The sequence below is a fragment of the Vanacampus margaritifer genome, chromosome 5, assembly GCF_051991255.1.
Source record: "Vanacampus margaritifer isolate UIUO_Vmar chromosome 5, RoL_Vmar_1.0, whole genome shotgun sequence".
Taxonomy (NCBI): domain Eukaryota; kingdom Metazoa; phylum Chordata; class Actinopteri; order Syngnathiformes; family Syngnathidae; genus Vanacampus; species Vanacampus margaritifer.
In genome coordinates this window covers 6,094,263-6,116,826 of record NC_135436.1, presented here as the reverse complement: position 1 = coordinate 6,116,826, position 22,564 = coordinate 6,094,263, and the positions used below count along the sequence as shown (strand labels likewise).

The 22,564-nt window shown below is 41.0% G+C and overlaps 1 protein-coding gene and 1 long non-coding RNA gene across 5 annotated transcripts; both read left to right on the top strand.

Moving 5' to 3' along the window:
* The first annotated feature begins 4,051 nt into the window (after positions 1-4,051).
* On the top strand, positions 4,052-22,164 carry LOC144052359 (cartilage intermediate layer protein 1-like). 4 transcript variants are annotated; one of them, XM_077566337.1, is made up of 3 exons: positions 4,805-5,663; positions 21,605-21,737; positions 21,922-22,164. In XM_077566337.1, the coding sequence occupies exons 1-3, from the start codon at positions 5,474-5,476 to the stop codon at positions 22,034-22,036; spliced, it is 438 nt and encodes a 145-aa protein (XP_077422463.1). In that variant the 5' UTR covers positions 4,805-5,473; the 3' UTR covers positions 22,037-22,164. The 4 variants fall into 4 exon arrangements, 2 of the variants coding, with proteins under 2 accessions (XP_077422463.1, XP_077422462.1); XM_077566336.1 differs by lacking the exon at positions 4,805-5,663 and adding an exon at positions 15,029-15,224; XR_013294204.1 differs by lacking the exons at positions 21,605-21,737; positions 21,922-22,164 and adding an exon at positions 8,482-12,330 and having other exon boundaries at positions 4,052-5,663.
* On the top strand, positions 17,579-21,217 carry LOC144052360 (uncharacterized). The gene is made up of 2 exons (XR_013294205.1): positions 17,579-18,344; positions 19,645-21,217. It is a non-coding gene; the product is annotated as an uncharacterized LOC144052360 (long non-coding RNA).
* Positions 22,165-22,564: the final 400 nt, after the last annotated feature.

Here is a 22,564-nt window from a genome sequence, read left to right as displayed (position 1 = left end):
TCTTTATGGCCGTCGGCGTGGTCAGCAGCACTTGATGAGGGCCTTCCCACTTTGGAGAATTCCAGTGCTTCTTTTTGAGGCTTCGGATCAGTACCCAGTCTCCTGGAGCTACCAGTTCTTCCTGTTGGAGAGAAGCACAATCGCCTTCTGGTAATTTCAATTCATCTCTTTTCTCTAATGTTTTTCGCATATAATCGGCCAAACTGGCTTCGTTGTCCACTTCCCAGTATGTGGAAAAAACTGGTAACTTATATGGTCTGCCAAAAAGGACCTCATAAGGTGTTAGACCTGAGGTACTTGTAATGTTTATGTATAATTTTACAAGATCCACGCACTGGGTCCAGGGTCTTTTAGTTTCTTCCATACATTTTTTTAGTCTGTTTTTTACAGTTCCATTCATCCTTTCTACTAAGCCTGCACTTTGGGGATGGTATGAACAATGGCGTTTTAGGGCTATGTGAAACATCTGCCCTATTTTATTTATGATTTGATTTACAAAATGTGTTCCATTGTCACTGTAAATGGTTTCTGGTATGCCATATCTTGGTATTTTGTCTTTACCTCTTTACTTTACTCTTTACTTTGTCAGTGCCTTTGCCACTGTTAATGCGTCTGGTTTTTTGGATTGGAAGATTTCTACCCATTTTGAATATGCATCTATGATAACAAGGCAATATTGTTTTCCTTCACTTTTGCTCAATTCAATGAAATCCATATGGATCCGTTGAAAAGGGTATGTTGCCTGCGGAAACTGTCCCCGTTTTGGGCGCACATTTCCCTGGGGATTATGTCGAGCACAGATCATACAAGCTCTACAAAAATTTTTTGAGTATAAATTAAAGCCATATGTCGTATATATTTTGTGTATCTGTCCCACCATCCCCCCTGTTGACACATGGGTCACACCATGTGTCAATATAGCGGCCCACTTATAAAGATTTTTTGGAAGAATGGGTTTCTTTTCTGAGCTGACATAAACACCATCAATTAAAGTCGCCCCCTGCTTTTCCCATTGTTCCTGTTCTCGCACCGGACTCTGTTGTTGCATGTCAATAAGAATCTTTTTACACAGAACATCGTCTGGTGGCGTGCATTCAGCCACTCCCAAGAGGGGTTTTACAGCCGCCTCTTTTGCTGTTTTATCCGCAAATGCATTTCCCAAAGTAATTTCGTCCGTGCCTGTAGTGTGTGCTGCACATTTGCATATCGCAATCCCAGTTGGCAACTGCACAGCGTTTAATAGATTTAACAGAAGATCCGCATGTGTCACTGGTTTCCCCGTTGATGTTATCATTCCTCTATTTCTCCAATATTGCGCAAACACATGACACGTCGAGAATGCGTACTGACTATCGGTGTAAATTGTGACTATTTTTCCAGTCATTAGTTTACATGCTTCTGTCAGGGCCACCAGCTCAGCAGCCTGGGCTGAATAGTGCGAAGGAAGTGGCTCCGATTTTAGCACCGTGTCCAGCGAAACTACTGCATATCCCGATTGCGTTTTACCCAACTCATTTTTCTTGGATGAGCTGTCCACAAAGAGAACGGCTCCGTTGGGTAAGGGTTGGTCTTTTAAATCTGGTCTGCATTTAGTCGTTTGTTCAGCCAGTTCCTGACAATCATGACGGTCACCATCCTCAGGAAGTGGCATTAATGTGGCCGGGTTCAGAACTGTACACCTTTCCAATGTAAGATGTGGCTGCGATAGTAGAATGGCCGGGGACAAAAATATCATGTTGGTTTGCAACAGCAACGCAGAAACTGCATGTGGAACTTTTAGAGTCAATGGGTGGAAAAGCACTACTAATGAGCTGCTTTCCACTGCCATTGAAGCTGCCACAACGGCTCTCACACAATGAGGAAGTGCACATGCCACACTATCCAGCTTTGAAGAGTAATATGCCACAGGTCTTAGCTTTTCGCCATATTTCTGTGCCAGCAAAGACGTCATATATTCATTTTTACAGTCTACCATTTGAACAAAAGGTTTAGAATAATCTGGTAAAGCCAAGGCCGCACTTGACACCAAGGCTTGCTTTATCTCACAAAAAGCCTGTTCAGCTTCTTGTGACCAGTGCAAAGGTGAAGACATTTTTAAGTCCTCTTCATACATCACTTTTGAAAGAGGAGCAACAATTTCTGCATAATTTGGAATCCATGTCCTACAATAATTCGTGAGCCCCAAAAATGACATCATCTGCTTTTTCGTTAATGGTTTCGGAGCCTGCAAGACGGCATTTTTCTATCTTGTAAGATTGTTCGACCACCTTTACTCAGATTATGTCCTAAGTATTTCACTTGGTTTTTACACAACTGTAGCTTGTTCTTGCTTACTTTATGACCTTCCTTGGCCAAATGACATAACAGAGCAATAGTATCTGTTTTGCAAGCTCCCAAATCGGGTGATGCCAATAAGATATCGTCTACATAGAGTAGAATTTGGCTCCCACATGGTGGTTCAAATGTAGACATGCTCGCCATCATTACTTGTGAGTAAATAGTGGGACTCTCGCAAAAGCCCTGTGGCAATCTCGTAAACGTCAGTTTTTTGCCTTTGAACGTAAATGCGAACCAATATTGGCTATCCTGGTCGACAGGAACAGAGAAAAATGCATTGCTCACATCTACTACTGTAAAAACTGTTGCATCCGGTCTTAATGAATTTAGCAGTGTATGTGGGTCAGGAACGCAGGGTGCTCGTTGTATTACAGCGGCATTTACTGCTTGAAGATCCTGGACCATTCTCCAACCGACAGAAGGTGGAGACTTTTTTACTGGAAAAATTGGTGTGTTGCAGGGAGAATCCGGGCATTGAACTATTACCCCTGCTTTTATTAACGACTCAATAACTGGTTGTATCCCTTCTAATGCGTCTGGTTTTAACGGATACTGCCTTATGCATGGACGATATTCTGTTTTTGGTCTAATTTGCACAGGTTGTGCTCCTTTAATGAGTCCTACATCGGAAGGCCCTTCTGACCATAAACAATTTGGAACCCTTTTTAAAAATTCTTCCTCTTCCTCTGTTAAGAGGAAGGAATCAATATCGTGTCATTTTTGTTGGAGGTGACGTCCAGCATTGACCTGTACTTTCCAGAACAATGCCTTTCTCGTCATTTTTGCCCTCTCACTATATTCGGTGCCTGACTTTTCCCCGTCAGCTTCCCAATCATTCACTATTTGGCCCAATTTTACGAATCCTCCCAATTGATTCCATTTTAAGTCAAAAGGTTTGAATAATGACACGTGTGGAGGCGTCATTTCCTTATGTAGATCTTCCAGTTTAAGTGGAAGTCTGACGCCTGCCACTGCGGTTCCCAAATTATCAGTATACAAATAGTCAATCACGATTGTCTCGGGAGTATATTTTTCCAATTTAAATTCATATTCGGGATCCGGACCTGGGGTCTTTTTGTACCACATAGTTACATGAAGGTAGTTCTCATTCATTTTATTTTGTTCTTCTGTTACAAAATAGTTGGCTTGTTCGAGCAATGCTTTTCCTGTACACAGTGGCGGTTTATTTGTCATATCCAATGAGTAGTAAAAAAAGCGGTTCCCCAAATCCCTGCATCACATACAAATCTGATTCAATTATTTCACTTCGTCTTTTTACCACCATGTGTCCCTCAGGTGTTGATATTAACGCTAATCCCAATCTACACAGCCCATCTCTCCCCAGCAAATTAACGGGACAATCTGGTACCACCAATATTGGCAATTTGCACGATTCCCCCAGGGGGTCTCTTATCCACACAGGGTTAGTTTCAGAAACTGCAGAGAGATCCCCCGTAGCTGTCCTAATCCATATCTTATTTGTTGACATGACGGCGCCTGGAATAGACTCATTACAAGCAGTTTTACATGCCCCTGTGTCGCAAAGAAAGGTTATTGGCTTTCCATTTACAATGAGTTGCACTTCTGGTTTTGAAATATCGAATACCAAGATCTCTTGTAAATTTAATGTCACATTTTCTTCGATGGCTTTTTGTTTGTCATCCTGTCGGGAAGCTGATTTTTCTAGTCATGCATCATTCCTATTGTGGGGACTGAAGACATTTAACATTTTCTATGCATATTTTTACTGTTTATGAATTTACTTATAGTATATAGATGCCATTTAACTGATAATGTTTGTGTGAAATATATTGGACATATAACTGTAGTGTAAGGAATAACACTTTTCACTCCCTTCCAGCTGGTGAGACAGGAATGCACATGGGAGGCATGCATGTTCTCAAGTTGATAACACTGTGGGTCTTAGGGAGTCTAGGTCGCAGGGTCGTACCTGGCTAGTCATATATTTCCGGCTCTGGACGAAACTGGAGTAAACATGTCAATGAATCACTTGTCTGTTTATTGTAATTGCTAACCCTTTGTCCAGCCTCAGAGGAGGAGTATGCTTTTTTCCTCTATAAAGCGACTGTGTGTTTTTCATATGGACACACTCGAGGCTTAACATCACCTTTGAATGTAAGCATGTCTTGTGTCTTTTAGGAGCTCCTAAAATAAATCTTTTGCAAAAGAAGCTTCTTCATCAGATCTCATTTTTCAATTATTTTGAACACGCAAAGATTACACTTAATATAATAATTAAGTGATACCTTCAATTGGTGACCCTCGACGGCGACAAATTGGGACGTTTTTGCAACAGCTGTGATGATCTTGGACAACTGAATTTCTAAATGCGCAAATATTAACAAGGTGAGTGGACAAATTATCCACGTAGAGAAATTCTGTTTGTTTGGGATTACTCAGAGCTGCTTTACGTCCGTACCAAATTGTATTTGAGATCTGTGAACAAGTTAGGGGGGTTTTAGAGTCGTATTTGTTACGGAGGGACGCGAAAGTCCTCGATTTTGACAATTACTACGACATTGAACCATGCATGGGTTGGCCCGTTGAATACGGAAGTGACGTCAAGTGGGAGCGCTCCGCCGTTCGGAAACGGCATATGAGATTGGTTCCGCGGTGGAATAGGCTGTCTTGTTTTTATTTTTATTTTGGTATGAATAAGCCCTCCGAATAATTTTTCGGAGTGAGCGGAGAGGATAAGCCGCCCGTGTGGTATTATTACACGGTGTGTGTGCTGTGGGTTATTAAAAACCGTGGGACATAATTCCGCGGGGTGTGTGTGTTGTGTCAAATTAAGCCGCTCGTGTGATATTCACATTGGAAGCGAGAGCTATGAATTAAGCCGCTCGTGTGATGTCATTCACATTGGAAGCGAGAGCTGTGAAGAAGCCGCCCGCGAAGATCCGGATAAGTATTTATTAAGTCGCGCAAAAAGATATTTGATTTCTGTTTCGTTTTTCCTTTTTCTTTTATTTTTCTAAAAAAAAAAAATATATATATATATATAATAATTTTTTGGGGGGATTAATGAGAATAGTTTTGATCTGTTGTATTGTAGTATCATAAGTGAGACGTCACTGACTTTATAAATATTATAACGACTGACTTACTACATATAATGGACGACATTTTTGACCGAGACTCAGGGTGGTTTGATTTGCATAAACTTCCGGTCCATACTCAAAGCTTGTCGCTAAGCGAACAAGTCACGGCCGCAACACTCGTCATGGCTGAAGCGCTGCCACCACGGCGACGGCGAAAGATGAAAAATCTTTTAAATGAATGGATGCGGACTAATTGTGATAAAGGTTGGTTCCCACCGTTAAAATCTGAGACATGTCTGATTGCATTAATGAAGTCTGTAGAAGTTGCTTGTGTAAAACAGCGCCAAATGCTGATTGACTCCGTGAAAGACACATCTATATTTTCTTTAAATGGAAAAAAGTGAGACGACAATGTCAGGTCGTGGACCAAATGTTGGTTAACGCTAGAATGCTTGCGTTGGGTAGCTCTGTGAAAGTTGCTCGTAAAGCTGTGTTGAGCGAGTCCGCTAGCCACGGCTCGGCTAACGACAACGTGTTAGATGAACGCATGGCGAATGCTTGGCTAAAATCTCCGCCAGCTTAAAATTGTTGGAAATGAGACATGACCCGGAAAATAGATTAAATAAGGCAAACATTTTTGGATTGGAATTGGCTCGGCATGCGGAGATTGCACAGTCTATTGGTTCTAGATGGCGTACTAATCTGGAGCATGTGTGACTTGTGTGAGTAGGAGAGAATGTTTTTTTTTTGTTATAAAATGACTAGGATCAATTGTGTGATTATAATGGGAATTTTTCTAGTTGGTATGTGTGTGCGTATGTGCCCCAAAAGTTTGAAATAGTTGAGAGAATTGTTGAGTAATCGAATGAGACCTAGATAAGGAAAGTGGGGGCTATCCGGGTGGTTTGGAAGTTAACTGAATCTGTAATTGGGAATAAGAAATGTGTGGATGGATATTTCATTTGTTTTTCTTTAAAATCTTTAACTGTATGTTTGGTGTTGTTTTTGAGTAGAAAAGACTGGTGTGATAATGGCGTTTGTTTTTCGTATAGGAATGTAGAAAAAAAATAGGTTTTGAATGTGATTTTCCCTTCCCCTTTTTTCTGCTCCTTCCCTGTGACTTGGAAGAGAGGAGGGGGATTTGTGTGGAAAATAGGAGTCAGAGGGCAATGTGTCCTGTAATGGGAGCTTTTCTTTTTTCTAGGTAAGAGAAGAAAGCGGAAAGATAAAGAGGTCTACAGGCCACTATCCATATTATTATTATTATTATTATTATTTTTTAAATCTGGTCTGTTTTTATAGTTGAATGAGTAATAAAACCAACTTTTAATATAGTTGAATAAGTAATAAAACCAAATTTTAATTGAAATAGACTTTTCATTTTTGATTTTTTGATTTCCCCTGCATCTCTGATAACTCATTCGTAGGTGTGAAAATGATTTAACCTTTGTCCTTATCTGAGTCCCATTCTAGAAGTCTGAGAAATCCTGGAATTTGAGACTTCCCTCCATGTGGAGGCATAATTTAAGGTAACATGTAATGAAGAAGGAGTCTATGGTAGACATATGCGTAAATATAGTAATACTACTTGCTATAATGTAGAACATATTTAGATGAAACTACAAAATACATATTTTTTGAGAAAATTATTATTTTTTAATTATAACAAGCATATAAATCTCTTGCTGTGATCTCATCTCCCTCTGTCTGTTCCGAGTGTATAAGTGTTTCAGGCAGGTTCAATCTTTGACGAGAGGTGTTGTTCTTGGGTGTCTCCAACGTGCTGGAATAACCTGGCTGTTGGGCACAGAGTGGACGGCGAACTGAACAATGGTCACTTTCGGGGGGGGAAGTGATCACACGGACTGCAAAAAGGATGGTATACTGCAAATCCGCTCGCCATGAGACTGTTCAATGACTCTTATGAATTATCTGAGCAAAATGTCCATCAACTCTTTGAGCAGACATCTCAAACTCTCATCACAGCCGTCCTGATGAAACTGTCAGCGGTCTCCAGTGACAGCTAAGGCCTGCTTTGAACTTTGCCCTGCATAAACTGCTATCAACAAGGACAGGAAGGAATATGAACTCCAGTGTGGACTCAAAGTTCGAGTCATCTGAGATCGGCCTTTGAGTCATATTTTGGTCTGTTTTGAGTACAGTTTGCACTCTGTACTGTGTCGGAAAAGGAGATGTGATCTATAGCAACGCAGTTTCGGAAATTGAGAACGGCTTATGTGAATTAGGGTAGTATAAAATGTATTCTAATCTTTAATACTATATTTTCCGTTGTTTGATGCTTGTTGAATTTGGTCTTCTAATTTTTGCCCATTTTCCTTTTAAATTTTAGCTTCTGGATTGGACTCAGATATGGAACACTTACGGCGAATTTGCTGGTTAAATTTTTAATTTTGATTAAGCTCAACAGCACTGATCTTTGGATTCCACGGGGAATGCACAAAGGCAAAGTTCCCTGCTGTGTTTTTACAAGCCCCCACTACTCTGTAAAAGAGGTGAGGTTAGGTAGCATTTTAAGAATACTTTTTGGTTGGTTTAAAGTAGGGATTTTGTTTTGTTTTTCTGATTATAACTCGTTCCTTTTACTAGTTGAGATGGCAGATATTTGGAAGATTCGTGACCTGCAATAGATTAATGGGGTTATTTTAAATCTTTTTCTTATCTCTTCCTGACCCTAAAAGTCCTCCGCTGCAGTATCTTAATTTACATCTGCTTGAGTTGTTTTTTTTTCACTTTAAGTTCCCTGAACAGGATTCAAATTTACATTACAAACTCTTGCCTCAAAGGCTTTTGTTTTTATGGCTCCTGGCTAGCTCAGCTGGAGATCTTTTTATAGTTCTGGTGTTGGCCAAATTGTCACAATTTGGTTGTTTTTTAATCTACAGGACACAAGGTGTCTGTTTTTCCTCTTTGAAGCAGCAATTTGGAAGCGGCTGCAGTTTTCACATTCAGGTCTGAAATGATCAAAATTGATCTTTATCAGATGGGGGAATGATTGGTCTGTCTGAGTTTGTTGAAAAGGAAGTCTGATGTGAGAATGACTGGTCTGTCTGTGTATCAAAAGGAAGTCTGATGTGAGAATGAAGTTTGGTGTGAGGAATTTACAGGCAAAGAATGGAGCGGAGAATTGGAGGATTTGACTTGGAGGAAACGTAAGTTCTACAAAGATGACAAAAGACGACCCTTATAGCAGAAAATAAGGTAAGTATATTCAATTTCAGAAACAATTGAAAAGTATAATTTCTAGAGCCCATGGAATTTGCCATATTAGGTGTGGAAGGAACATTGGGACACCTGGTGGACATTATTTTATGAGACAAGTTGTAAAAATGAACTGTAGGACTGCAGTGTTTATTAAAAGGTATAAATATATATAAATCTCTTCTCAGACTGTTTATGGCCCGGCCGGACATGAGCAGTTTTGGGTTAAGATGATGTTGTTTTTAAATGATTTACACTGCTATAATAAGAAACCAGCATTAAAAATACAGAAATTTGATGTATGATAAAAGTACATTTATGCTAAATCTACAACAGTAAATATCATGGTAAAATATTTGATTAATCATTATCTACTATTATAAGGGCTTCTTAGGAATATTGGATTAGACGAACCCATTTGAAAAAACAAAAACTTCATAAGATATAAAAAGGTTGGACTCCTTTTGAGGGTCATAAAAACAGGCTGTTTCCCGCCCCTAATGTTCCGCTGGGGAGTCACACGTTGAGAGGCCCCCGGTAATTAAAGAGATAGTGTCTACATTCTCTAAGCTAACAGATAACTAACCAGAAGTTCCTTCAAAAATAAATGATTGTGAATATGTGTGGTTGAAAGTAACTCAACCGAAATGGTCTTGTCCTCATTGGCTAGGTCCATTTAAGGTCAAGGAGCGTACATCCTGTGCGGTGCGCTTGTATCGAAAAGGGGATACTTGGTATCACCTCTCATCTACAAGGCCGGCTGGTTCTGGTTCAACGCTGCCACCAAGGGCAACCGTCTGATGATCTACGCCCACACCAGTTGGAGCCATCTCACCGAGCCCCACCACGCCGTTTCCAGTGTCTACCTGACAAGCTGTCCAAGGAGGGAAGCTGCAGCGGGGGAGGTCCTGGAAGGAGGTTCATTGTAGTGCCTTTTCCATGGGCAAAGCTGACCAAGTGTCAATCTGCTGTTTGAAGGAGAAATCACTCAATGGTGATTTGAGTCACATGCCCCTTTTCATCAATTCACAAGGATAGAGTCACACTGGGAATGAAGTCCCGTGACCTTTCCTGCGATCTCTGGCAGTGAGCCAGGGTTCAGAAAAAGGCTGACAACGCCTCTAAAAAAAAAAATAAATAAATAAAAATCATCAACCAACGACTGACAAACATCCTTCTCCTTCGACGAAAGAACTTCTTCTCAAGATGGCTTCGATGAAGAACTCTGCTACTAATTGCTGCATTGTGACGGTTTTTCTCTTGTTAATTGTTGTGCCATTTTGGTTTTTCATGAAACCCCTTGACGTGAGTTTGAATACAACACACCGTGATAAAAGAAATGTTATTTCCACCCAAATTCCGTGGATAATGAACTGGGCGTATAATAACTCAATTGTCCTGACCGTTGCTCCTAACACAAACACATCTGTCAAACTCCCCATTAAATCTTTGAAGGGATTTAGAAGTGGGGGGCCGACGAAGGGGGGCCTTTGGCTCAAGTACTGGTGGTATTTGACAGGTAGTGTTTTACGACTGGACTGGAGTACATTCCTTACCACCCAAAATGGCCAATACTGGCCGCCAGGTTCCAGTAGGGAGGCAGTTTATTTTGCCAAGAGAGTAACATTGAGGAGAATGGGACATCATTTTGAATTAACTTTTGTTCTTCCTGAAGGTAATATCCGGCCACCTAATGTAACCATAAATAACACTTTTTGTTATGGCCTAATGCTGTGGGCATGGTTCTCTGGAACTGATCCCTATTTTCCAATTTTAATTTGCATTGATAAAACTATGAGTAAGACAGAACAACCTAAAATGACTAAATATACAATGGAGTCTGGGGTAGAAGCTTTTAGTGTCCAAATTGATGAAGTAAGTGAATGGTTTCGGGTAACAACGGGCCTGTCTGGTGGCAGTAATAATTGGCTGCTGTTAGCAAATGCAGCAGCACAGGCTTCTGGAGAAGATTGCGTCGTATGTGTGGGCCCAAGACCTTTATTGAGGGTGATTCCTGCTAAAATAGAGGATAAATGTGTAATGGAACTAATGAATAAAACTGTCCCCAATGATAAATGCTCTAAATGGGATAAAGTTTATCCACTGGTTGATTGGCAAGATACTAAACCTATTTTTTCAAATAAAGTGGCGGATGGTGGTTTTTCATGTATTAAAATGTCAGGTACTGGGAAACAATTGGGAAGACTGAACCACACCACTCACTGCATTTCAGCAACAGATGTGGGTCGTAAATTCCAGCCTCAGTCCAGAGCTGACATTTGGTGGTGGTGTGGGGACAGCCGAATATTTGATAAGTTACCTCTGAATATGAAGGGATATTGTGCTCTCATCACCCTCCTTCTGCCAGTAGATATTTTCCCTACATCGGTTGATAACCTTCTGCAAATTGTTAATACTTGGCAACCAAATTTTTCTCATTCTTTTCAGAGGGCCAAAAGATCCACTTGGCAGGATCAAAATGTTCCCACATACATAGATGCGATTGGAGTGCCACGCGGGGTCCCAGATGAGTATAAGATTGCGGACCAGGTGGCTTCAGGTTTTGAATCTTTGATTTGCTGGTGGTGTACCATTAACAAAAATGTAGATAGGATTAATTATGTACATTACAATGTTCAAAGACTAGGAAATTGGACTCAATCAGGTTTCGAAGCAGTACACGGCCAGTTGTCAGCTACATCTTTAATGGCTTTTCAGAATCGTATAGCCCTTGATATGTTACTTGCAGAAAGGGGTGGTGTTTGTTCAATGTTCGGAGAACAATGTTGTACTTTTATTCCTAATAACACTGCACCGGATGGAAGTTTAACCAATGCCATTGAGGGACTCCGAACACTTAAAAAAAAAAAAATGAAAGAGCAGTCCGGTATCGATATGTCAATTTGGGATAACTGGATGGATGGTTTTGGAAGATATAAAAGTTTGGTTTCATCAATTTTAATTTCGATATCCGTATTTGCGGCTTTCTTGACAACTTGCGGTTGTTGCTGTATTCCTTGTTTAAGATCGTTGTGCACGCGGCTTATTGCCACAGCCATTGAAAAGCAAGATGTACAAAACAAGTCGTCTTATATGAGGGTTGAATCTGTAACTTCTAAAGCTATGACCGCGGTGGCGACATCAGATGAAGATCCGGCTGGAATTTTTCTCTAGACTATTTCTAAGGGATTTAATGTCTTATTTTGAACAAATATAGTTTGTTCATTGAGGGACTGAAGACATTTAACATTTTCTATGCATATTTTTACTGTTTATGAATTTACTTATAGTATATAGATGCCATTTAACTGATAATGTTTGTGTGAAATATATTGGACATATAACTGTAGTGTAAGGAATAACACTTTTCACTCCCTTCCAGCTGGTGAGACAGGAATGCACATGGGAGGCATGCATGTTCTCAAGTTGATAACACTGTGGGTCTTAGGGAGTCTAGGTCGCAGGGTCGTACCTGGCTAGTCATATATTTCCGGCTCTGGACGAAACTGGAGTAAACATGTCAATGAATCACTTGTCTGTTTATTGTAATTGCTAACCCTTTGTCCAGCCTCAGAGGAGGAGTATGCTTTTTTCCTCTATAAAGCGACTGTGTGTTTTTCATATGGACACACTCGAGGCTTAACATCACCTTTGAATGTAAGCATGTCTTGTGTCTTTTAGGAGCTCCTAAAATAAATCTTTTGCAAAAGAAGCTTCTTCATCAGATCTCATTTTTCAATTATTTTGAACACGCAAAGATTACACTTAATATAATAATTAAGTGATACCTTCAGGACAGTGCCTCGAAAAATGCCCTGTCTCCCCACAACACCAACAGGTGACTTCTTTTGGGCCTGTGGCGTAGCCGCGCCCCTTGCCGGCGGGTCCTATTTTAAATTGAGGTCTACCCCTTCCTCGGCCCCTGTTTTGGTAAAAACCTTTTCCTCGGTTTTGAAAGTAGAATTCATTCTCCTCGTTCTCAATAATAAATGTGTCTGTCTTTTTCTTTTTGGCCTGCAGTACTCTTTCAGCATGCAGTGCTTGACTAATGTATTGTTCTAACGTTCCCGTTGCTTTATCCACCCAATGTTTTTCAACCCACTGATGAATAGTGTGATGCGTGTTGGCATGGAGAGCATTTTTTAACTGCTCCTCAAAAAGACTTCCTTCATCGTGATTTTCAGGAATGCCGCTATTAGCTTTAAAGCACGCAGTCATTCGCACTCTATAATCATCGAATGGTTCCCCCTCTTTTTGGGTTACTCTCCCGATGGCTGTATAATTTGCTCTTACTTTAAATTTTTCTCTTGTTCGGTCCATTAATCTGCGGACCTGGTGTGCAAGTTCTCGGCTATCATGAGCCAAAACAACGTGGCAATCTTTTGGTTCCCAATCTCCTCTGACGCTATGCCAATCATTTTTTAGGGCTGCCATCCACACCTGCTGGACCTCTACCCCGTTCAGGTGGTAAGACCTTCTGAGGTCTTCCATTTGTTGCACAAATTCATTAACATCGATTTTGTGGGATGTAATGCCATCTACTGCTTTTTTAACATCCTCTTGAGTCCATGTTCGATGTACCAAAATTGTAGGCGAATCGTCATCTACATTAGGATTTGCCACTTCTATCATCGGAAAAGAATCTTGTAATTCCTCCTCTGATGAGGGAAGCTTCACTTCCTCAGGGGAGAAAAGCTTCCCCATTGTTTTAGAAAAAGTAACTCTCAAGTTCCCCTTCTTTCTTGTCTGCATGGTATTACCCACGGCCCCCGTGGGCGGGGGTGAGGGTGGCAAGGGAGAACTTGGGAGCGGCGGATACAAGGTCGATTGTAGAGATTTTTCGGGGGTTTGTTCCCTATCTTCCCATTTTTCCTCTTTTTTAAATCCCACTGGCCCTGTCTCATCATCTTCTTTTCTTTGAAACATGACTGTGTTTTCCCCCATCTCTTTCTCTTTTTCCCATCTTTTATTTTTGGACTCTTTCTCGATTTTATCATTACTTTTATCTTCCCTCCTTTTTTGTGCCATTACCATCCAAAATTCTGTATCCTCGTATCCGTCTTTGCTCATTTTCTTCTTATTATCTTTTCGTGTGGTTTTTATTTTATCTTGCAAGTTAAATATTTTTTGTGTATTAAGCTGGCCAGCAAATTCATATTTCGTTATCCACAAATTTAAATGTTTTGTTTTAGAAGGACATTGGTTTTCTACAAACTTCCAGTCCTTACATGTTAACTGTTGTTTCGGGTCTTTCTTGTTGGCTATTTTGCTATTTGTTTTCCCCATGTTGAAGTCAGTGATTTTCTTAAAGAGATTAAACTGACTTTAAGTCCCCGAACAAACAATAATGAGGTAGCGAACCTCCACTCACACCGAGGTAGCGAACGTCCACTCACACCCTCTCTACGGAGTGTAAACGCGCGTAGGACACCGTCGCCCTCTTCCAGTGTTATAGACTCTCTCTGTCTCTTCACGCAACATTGACTAGTATTCTTACGGTTTTTTATTCTATCCCCTTTTCCTCAATTTTATAGACTCCCTCTGTCTATTTCTCAGTCCCCTTTTCCTCAGTTTTATAGACTCCCTCTGTCTATTTCTCAGTCCCCTTTTCCTCAGTTTTATAGACTCCCTCTGTCTATTTCTCAGTCCCCTTTTCCTCAGTTTTATAGACTCCCTCTGTCTATTTCTTTTATCCACGGAGTTTAAATACGTACAGGACACCGTCGCCCTCTTCTCCACGGAGTTTAAACGCGCGTAGGACACCGTCGCCCTTAACTTTAAACGGACACTTATTTACCAAACATCCGCCAATGAAAATATAAGTGTCCTACCAGTGTTGCCTTCTCTCTTCCTGGCTTGCTTCAACCTTTAGTCCCCAGAAACAGGGCCGAGGTCCAGTCCCCTAAAAAGGGACAGCTGCCGTGGCCACGGTCTTTTCTTGGTCGTCGGCTCTGCCTCCGGGCACCTCCGGTATGTTGCAATCCGGCTACGAAGGACCAATTTAAATGTCAGGTTCAGATGTAGACATTTATCAAATAAAGAGAGAGGAAGCATCTGGTTCCAAATTTATTGCTCATGAGGAAGAGAAAACTGCAGCCTTAGTTTGATCGGTACAGAGTCTCTTGGTTCATCATTCAAATAGCCCCCCTATATATATTAATCGGGGCATCTGATTACATGACAGAAAGAGAAAAACAACTCCTATCTCACTTCACACTCTCTAAGTGCGGCATGCAAGTCCAGGGGCCCTGGCGTTGACGTGCGTCTCGTCTTCTTATCAGTTGTCCTCACTCAGCAGCTGAGTCGTCCACTTGCAACTTCACCCAATACAATAACACTCCTTTGCAATACATAACAATCCTAAACAAAAACTACCACATGATTACGTTGACTTACACTTCAATGTATTTATGTTCTCACTGCAATGTGTTTTCCCAAGAGGCAATTCACTTCAACACGGCAAATGTATAATAATCCTCCAAAATAATTCTTACAGGGGTGCTGGAGAGGAGGAAGTCGATTCTCGGATTCAGGAGGAGCAGTGTGGTTTTCGTCCCGGCCGAGGAACTGTGGACCAGCTCTTCACTTTCTGCAGGGTTCTCGAGGGTGCGTGGGAGTTCGCCCAATCGGTCTACATGTGTTTTGTGGATTTGGAGAAGGTGTTCGACCGGGTCCCTCGGGGAGTCCTGTGGGTGGTGCTTCGAGAGCACGGGGTACCGAGCCCCTTGATACGGGCTGTGCGGTCCCTGTACGATCGGTGCCAAAGCTTGGTCTGCATTGCCGGCAGTAAGTCGGATTTGTTTCCAGTGAGGGTTGGACTCCTCCAAGGCTGCCCTTTGTCACGATTCTGTTCATAACTTTTATGGACAAATTTTTTAGGCGCACCCAAGGCGTTGAGGAGGTCCGGTTTGGTGGCCTCAGCATTGGATCACTGCATTTTGCAGATGACGTGGTGCTGCTGGCTTCATCAGGCCGTGATCTCCAACTCTTACTGGAGCGGTTTCGCAGCAGAGTGTGAAGCGGTTGGGGTGAAGATCAGCACCTCCAAATCCAAGACCATGGTCCTCAGTCGGAAAAGGGTGGCGTGCTCTCTCCGGGTCGGGGATGAGATCTTTCCCCAAGTAGAGGAGTTCAAGTATCTTGGGGTCTTGTTCACGAGTGAGGGCAGGATGGAGCGGAAGATCAACAGGCGGACCGGTGCTGCGTCTGCAGTGATGTGGACTCTGTATCGGTAGGTTCTGGTGAATAAGGAGCTGATCCGAAAGGCGAAGCTCTCGATTTACCAATCGATCTACGTTCCTACCCTCACCCATGGTCACGAGCTGTGGGTCGTGACCAAAAGAACAAGAAGAAGATACAAGCAGCCGAAATTAGTTTCCTCTGCAGGGTGTCCGGTAGGGGTGTTAGAAAAAATCGATTCGGCAATATATTCTCGAATCGATTCAATATGCGGCCAAATTGATTTTTAAACATACATTTTTTAATGGATATATTCAACAAAACGTCTTACTTAGGGTTAGGATTTACATATTAAGCATGGAAGAATGTTATATTAATGGAACATTAAGCCTTAATATTTTATTTCAGTGCTGTTCAAACATGACACAGACTGCAACCTGTTTGTTAAATGCAGTGGCTCAGTTATAAGCCTGAATTTTCAGATATATAAATACATTTTCATACAAATCTTACAGTGTACACGTACAAGTTTACTGATTAGTATTTTCTAAATTTGAGTTAAAAAAAATCACAATAATCAATTTATAGATTCGTATTGGGATTAATCGGTATCGAATCGAATCGTCACCTATGAATCATGATACAAATCGAATCGCCAAGTACTAGGCAATTCACACCCCTAGTGTCCGGGCTCTCCCTTAGAGATAGGGTGAGAAGCTCGTTCATCCAGGGTCGAGCCGCTACTCCTCCGCGTTGAGAGGATCTAGCTGAGGTGGCTCGGGCATCTGGTTCGGATGCCTCCTGGACGCCTTCCTGGAGAGGTGTTCTGGGAATGTCCCACCGGTGGTACAACCCAGGACACGCTGGAGAGACTATGTCTCTCGCCTGGCCCGGGAACGTATTCCGGGATCCCGCCGGAGGAGCTGGTTGAAAAGGCTGGGGAGAGGGAAGTCTGGGCATCCCTCCTAAAGCTGCTTCTCCCACGTCCCGAATTCGGATAAGTGGTATAAGATGGATGGAGATATATATATATATATATATATAAATCAGATGGATTAACCTCCTTAAAACGTTTCCACAAACTCAATATTAATCAGATTATCTGGTTTATTTTAATTGATACAAATATTATTCAAAGGATATTTTTGCCTTTTTAATTTTCCTTGAAACGCAAAGAAACCCAACATGGTACTCAGTATCTAATAGTACATGTCTTCCTACAGTTGGGTATCATGCTTGTGCTCCTTCATGCTGGTAAAATCATTTTTAAGAAATTACACCTTGATCTGAACAATGCTTCTGCTCAGATGATACAAAAAACCTGAATGTCTTAACATTTTTTTTTCCTTCTAGGAAATGCCGTGCTTGCCAGCAGTGATCGTAAGCAGGCTACTCATTTTCTTCTGTATGAGTTCTCAAACTTAAAAATAATCATTATCATCGCATGTTATGTACACTTAATTATTGGGCTCTTTTTGTTAATTAACATCTGTTCTTATGATTCTTTAAAAAAATGGTGATCTTGTAATCTTATTCAGTTGTGGTTTATGTTCAGATAAAAAAAAAAAAAAAACATTGGACGCAATGGTAAGATTTTTAGATTGATAAATCATTAGAGCCTGGCAACGTGATTCATGTGTAAGTACGAGATGAACTCATGTTTTTGACATGATGCTTGTTTTGGTGTTTTTCATTGAGTAATTAATGTCTCTGCAGATCTGACGCACGTAGGGGATTTGTTTGTATAAATCGGGACCAGCTCCACAATGGCCATTGCGCAGATTATCAAATTAGTTTCTTGTGCCTTCTTGATTTCTGTCAACTCGAAGGTAATCTTGCGCATAATGTACAATGTAGTTCAGTCCATCATAGCCAGTTTAAGTTTTGTGGTTAAATTAATGCCCATTGTAGGAATTATTTTGGAGGATTATTATACATTTGCCGTGTTGAAGTAAATTGCCTCTTGGGAAACACAAGTCAACGTAATAGTGTAGTAATTTCTGTTTATGATTGCTATGTATTGCAAAGGAGTGTTATTGTATTTGGTGAAGTTGCAAGTGGACGACTCAGCTGCCGAGTGGGGACAACTGATAAGAAGACGTGACGCACGTCAACGCCAGGGTCCCTGGACTTGCATGCCGCATTAGAGAGTGTGAAGTGAGATAGGAGTTGTTTTTCTCTTTCTGTCATGTAATCAGATGCCCCGATTACTACATATAAGGGGACTATTTGAATGATGAACCAAGAGAGACTCTGTACCGATCAAACTAAGGCTGCAGTTTTCTCTTCCTCATGACCAATCATGAGTAAAAAATTTGGAACCAGATGCTTCTTCTCTCTTTATTTGATAAATGTCTACATCTGAACCTGACATTTAAATTGGTCCTTCTTAGCCGGATTGCAACATACCGGAGGTGCCCAGAGGCAGAGCCGACGACCAAGAAAGACCGTGGCCACGGCAGCTGTCCCTTTTTAGGGGACTGGACCTCGGCCCTGTTTCTGGGGACTGAAAGTTGAAGCAAGCCAGGAAGAGAGAAGGCAACACTGGTAGGACACTTATATATTTTCATTGGCGGATTTTTGGTAAATAAGTGTCCGTTTAAAGTTAAGGGCGACGGTGTCCTACGCGCGTTTAAACTCCGTGGAGAAGAGGGCGACGGTGTCCTGTACGTATTTAAACTCCGTGGATAAAAGAAATAGACAGAGGGAGTCTATAAAACTGAGGAAAAGGGGACTGAAAAATAGACAGAGGGAGTCTATAAAACTGAGGAAAAGGGGACTGAGAAATAGACAGAGGGAGTCTATAAAACTGAGGAAAAGGGGACTGAGAAATAGACAGAGGGAGTCTATAAAATTGAGGAAAAGTGGGATAGAATAAAAAACCGTAAGAATACTAGTCAATGTTGCGTAAAGAGACAGAGAGTCTATAAAAGAGAGACAGAGAGAGTCTATAAAAGAGGGCAACGGTGTCCTACGCGCGTAAATAAAGAGGGGGTGTGAGTGGAGGTTCGCTACCTCGGTGTGAGTGGAGGTTCGCTACCTCATTATTGTTTGTTCGGGGATTTAAAGTCAGTTTAATCTCCTTAAGAGAATCGCTGACTCCAACATGGAGAAAACAAATAGCAAAAAAGCCAACAAGAAAGACCCGAAACAACAGTTAACATGTAAGGACTGCAAGTTTGTAGAAAACCAATGTCCTTCTAAAACAAAACATTTAAATTTGTGGATAACGAAATATGAATTTGCTGGCCAGCTTAATATACAAAAAATATTTAACTTGCAAGATAAAATAAAGACAGACACATTTATTATTGAGAACGAGGGGAACGAATTCTACTTTCAAAGACGAGGAAAAGGTTTTTACCAAAACAGGGGCCGAGGAAGGGGTAGACCTCAATTTAAAATAGGACTCACCGGCAAGGGGCGCGGCTACGCCACAGGCCCAAAAGAAGTCACCTGTTGGTGTTGTGGGGAGACAGGGCATTTTTTGAGGCACTGTCCCCACAATAGAAAAAATACACGACTAGAAAAATCAGCTTCCCAACAGGATGACAAACAAAAAGCCATCGAAGAAAATGTGACATTAAATTAAATAAAAATCTTTATAAGTGGGCCGCTATATTGACACATGGTGTGACCCATGTGTCAACAGGGGGAATGGTAGGACGGATACACAGAATGTATACGACATATGGCTTTAATTTATTCTCAAAAAAATTTATTATTATTATTATTTATTATCATTAACAGTGGCAACGAAGCCAGTTTGGCCGATTACATGCGAAAAACATTAGAGAAAAGAGATGAATTGAAATTACCAGAAGGCGATTGTGCTTCTCTCCAACAGGAAGAACTAGTAGCTCCAGGAGACTGGGTACTGATCCGAAGCCTCAAAAAGAAGCACTGGAATTCTCCAAAGTGGGAAGGCCATCATCAAGTGCTGCTGACCACGCCGACGGCCATAGAGATTGAAGCAAGGAGCACTTGGATACATCTTACGCATTGTAAAAAGGTCATCTCAACCGACAAACCCAACAGGGAGGGTGAGCGAAAGTCTGATTCAAAGGTGGGAGCAGATATATAGAATCTGAAAATACCTGCGGTCAGTGAAGTTTTCCAAGACGCCTAACCTAATTAGGGGTTCTCGGTCGACATGGCTATTGAGTGGATAAGATTTGCGGTACTATGTTGTGTGGTCTTTGTGACCGTGAAGGCTATTCATTCACCAAATCACGCACTGATAAACAAGAATAGAGGATTTTCATATGGGTCACACCCAATAAAAATGTAGACCGAATCAACTACATCCATTACAATGTACAAAAATTGGGGAATTATACTGAAGAAAGATTTATAGCTGTCAGAGAACAATTGGCTGCAACATCACTCATGGCGTTCCAGAACCGCATTGCGGTCGACATGCTACTGGCACAGAGAGGTGGCGTTTGCGCTATGTTTGGGGACCAGTGTTGTACGTTTATACCAAACAACACATCTCCGGATGGGTCCCTCACGAGAGCCGTTGAAGGCCTGCGCACCCTGAATCGAAAGATGAAAGAACACTCAGGTGTGTCCACCTCAGCATGGGACGAGTGGTGGGAAAAAACGTTTGGAAAATATAAAAGTTTGGTATTTTCTGTCATGATTTCTATGACTCTGTTCACCTCAATTCTTGTGCTGTGTGGATGTTGTTGTATTCCCTGCATTCGCGCATTACTCGTCCGACTTATCTCAACCGTCGTCGCTCCCACAAATTCTAAATTACAAGAGATGTACCCTTTGCTTATTTCTGCAAATTGTGGTGATGGAGGGGACACTAATGACCAAACCAATGATGAGATAATTTCTCCTGCCGTCCTATTTTACACATAGAAAGGGGGACATGATGGAATGTTTAAGTTTGTCATCCAGTAAATGATTCAACTAAATAAAACCTTTAAATCAAAGTTCTTTTGATGACAAAATTTTTGGAGGCAAATGTAGAATAAACAGGAGGGAAATGTAGGAATTATTTTGGAGGATTATTATACATTTGCCGTGTTGAAGTAAATTGCCTCTTGGGAAACACAAGTCAACGTAATAGTGTAGTAATTTCTGTTTATGATTGCTATGTATTGCAAAGGAGTGTTATTGTATTTGGTGAAGTTGCAAGTGGACGACTCAGCTGCCGAGTGGGGACAACTGATAAGAAGACGTGACGCACGTCAACGCCAGGGTCCCTGGACTTGCATGCCGCATTAGAGAGTGTGAAGTGAGATAGGAGTTGTTTTTCTCTTTCTGTCATGTAATCAGATGCCCCGATTAATACATATAAGGGGACTATTTGAATGATGAACCAAGAGAGACTCTGTACCGATCAAACTAAGGCTGCAGTTTTCTCTTCCTCATGACCAATCATGAGTAATAAATTTGGAACCAGATGCTTCTTCTCTCTTTATTTGATAAATGTCTACATCTGAACCTGACACCCATGGAAAAAATGCTAAACAGTATATCATGTTGGGTTTTCATCAACTTTGATTATCTTTGCAGTTTAATTTTTCCCTTCCTATTCACATTTCTCCTACAAACTGCATTTTTTTTTCTTGTTCCATAATTTGGTTTTGATTCCATTAAAGGAGCTAGCACTTGCAGTAAGATTTACTTATTACATGTGAACATTTTTGGAATTGTACTCATACATCCAATGTTTTTGCATTGAAACATGGCCACAACACCCAGAAAAGCTATAAAACACAGAAGCAGGGTTTATGAAACATAACTTGTTTCTTTGGATTCACGTTTGTCCTTGGGTGTGTTCATTTCAGTGTGCAGGACTCCATGGTATGATCGAGACAACCCGAGTGGCAACGGAGACTTTGAGACACTTGAGACACTTGGCATCAAGGTCCAAACTGTTGCTGGAAATACTGTGGCGTCAACAGGGGATGTCATTGCTGTGTAAGTACTACATCCAGTGCAAACTCCTGTTGAGTGCATGTCAATCTGCTATCTTTTTCTTTTCTTTTTTTTCTTTTTTTTTAATTACACTGAAATGATTTGAAGGCTAGTTGAGACACAAGTGACTCCTTTTTATTACTGATGTTCACTGTGCTTGTCATGGTAACAAATTTAATCTTTGCAGCATGGACGCAACTGCTGGGTTCATCTGTAAAAATGCTGACCAGGAGGGAAGACGCTGCTCTGATTATCAAGTTCGTTTCATACGTCCCATTGATTTCTTCAGGAGACGGGGATAATCATGTGAAATAAACTGAGTTTATAGTAATTATTCAAGCTTATTTATTTATCCTGTTAAATCAAGTGAGAATCTAAATGCTGGCAAAATAAACTTGAAAAAACGTTTTTTATTTTAAGGTTATTGAAATGAGTAATGTGGGGTAGGACTGAGTTTTTGTACTTCCTGATCCCTGTGTATATATTCTTTAATGTGTATGTTCAATGAATCCCTCAACATGGCTATCTTATTCAGAACACAAACTATCCAGGGGAACTTATTTGGCCACTTATTTTATTATTATCATTTTTTTTTTTAATGCAGCTTCAAGAACAAACCATAAGTAAATGCAAAATAGAGGAACTGCTTTGTGTTCTGTGCAGACAGCATTTTGAGATTCTCTAACTCACAACAGGCTGAACCCAAACAAAGTCCCATCTTAAAAAAAATAAAAAATAAAAATAAAAAAAACACTCAACTATCGCAATGAGTGACACTCAGTCATCCATTTTCTGAACCGCAGACACTCACGAGGGTCGCCAATGATGGT

Excerpts from the sequence above, each read along its gene's own strand:
- LOC144052359 (XM_077566336.1), top strand. The coding sequence starts at position 15,029 with ATGTTCTCACTGCAATGTGTTTTCCCAAGAGGCAATTCACTTCAACAC. Across the intron at positions 15,225-21,604 it reads TTTCTGCAGGGTTCTCGAGG|TGTGCAGGACTCCATGGTAT; the intron begins GTGCGTGGGAGT and ends TGTTCATTTCAG. Across the intron at positions 21,738-21,921 it reads ACAGGGGATGTCATTGCTGT|CATGGACGCAACTGCTGGGT; the intron begins GTAAGTACTACA and ends TAATCTTTGCAG.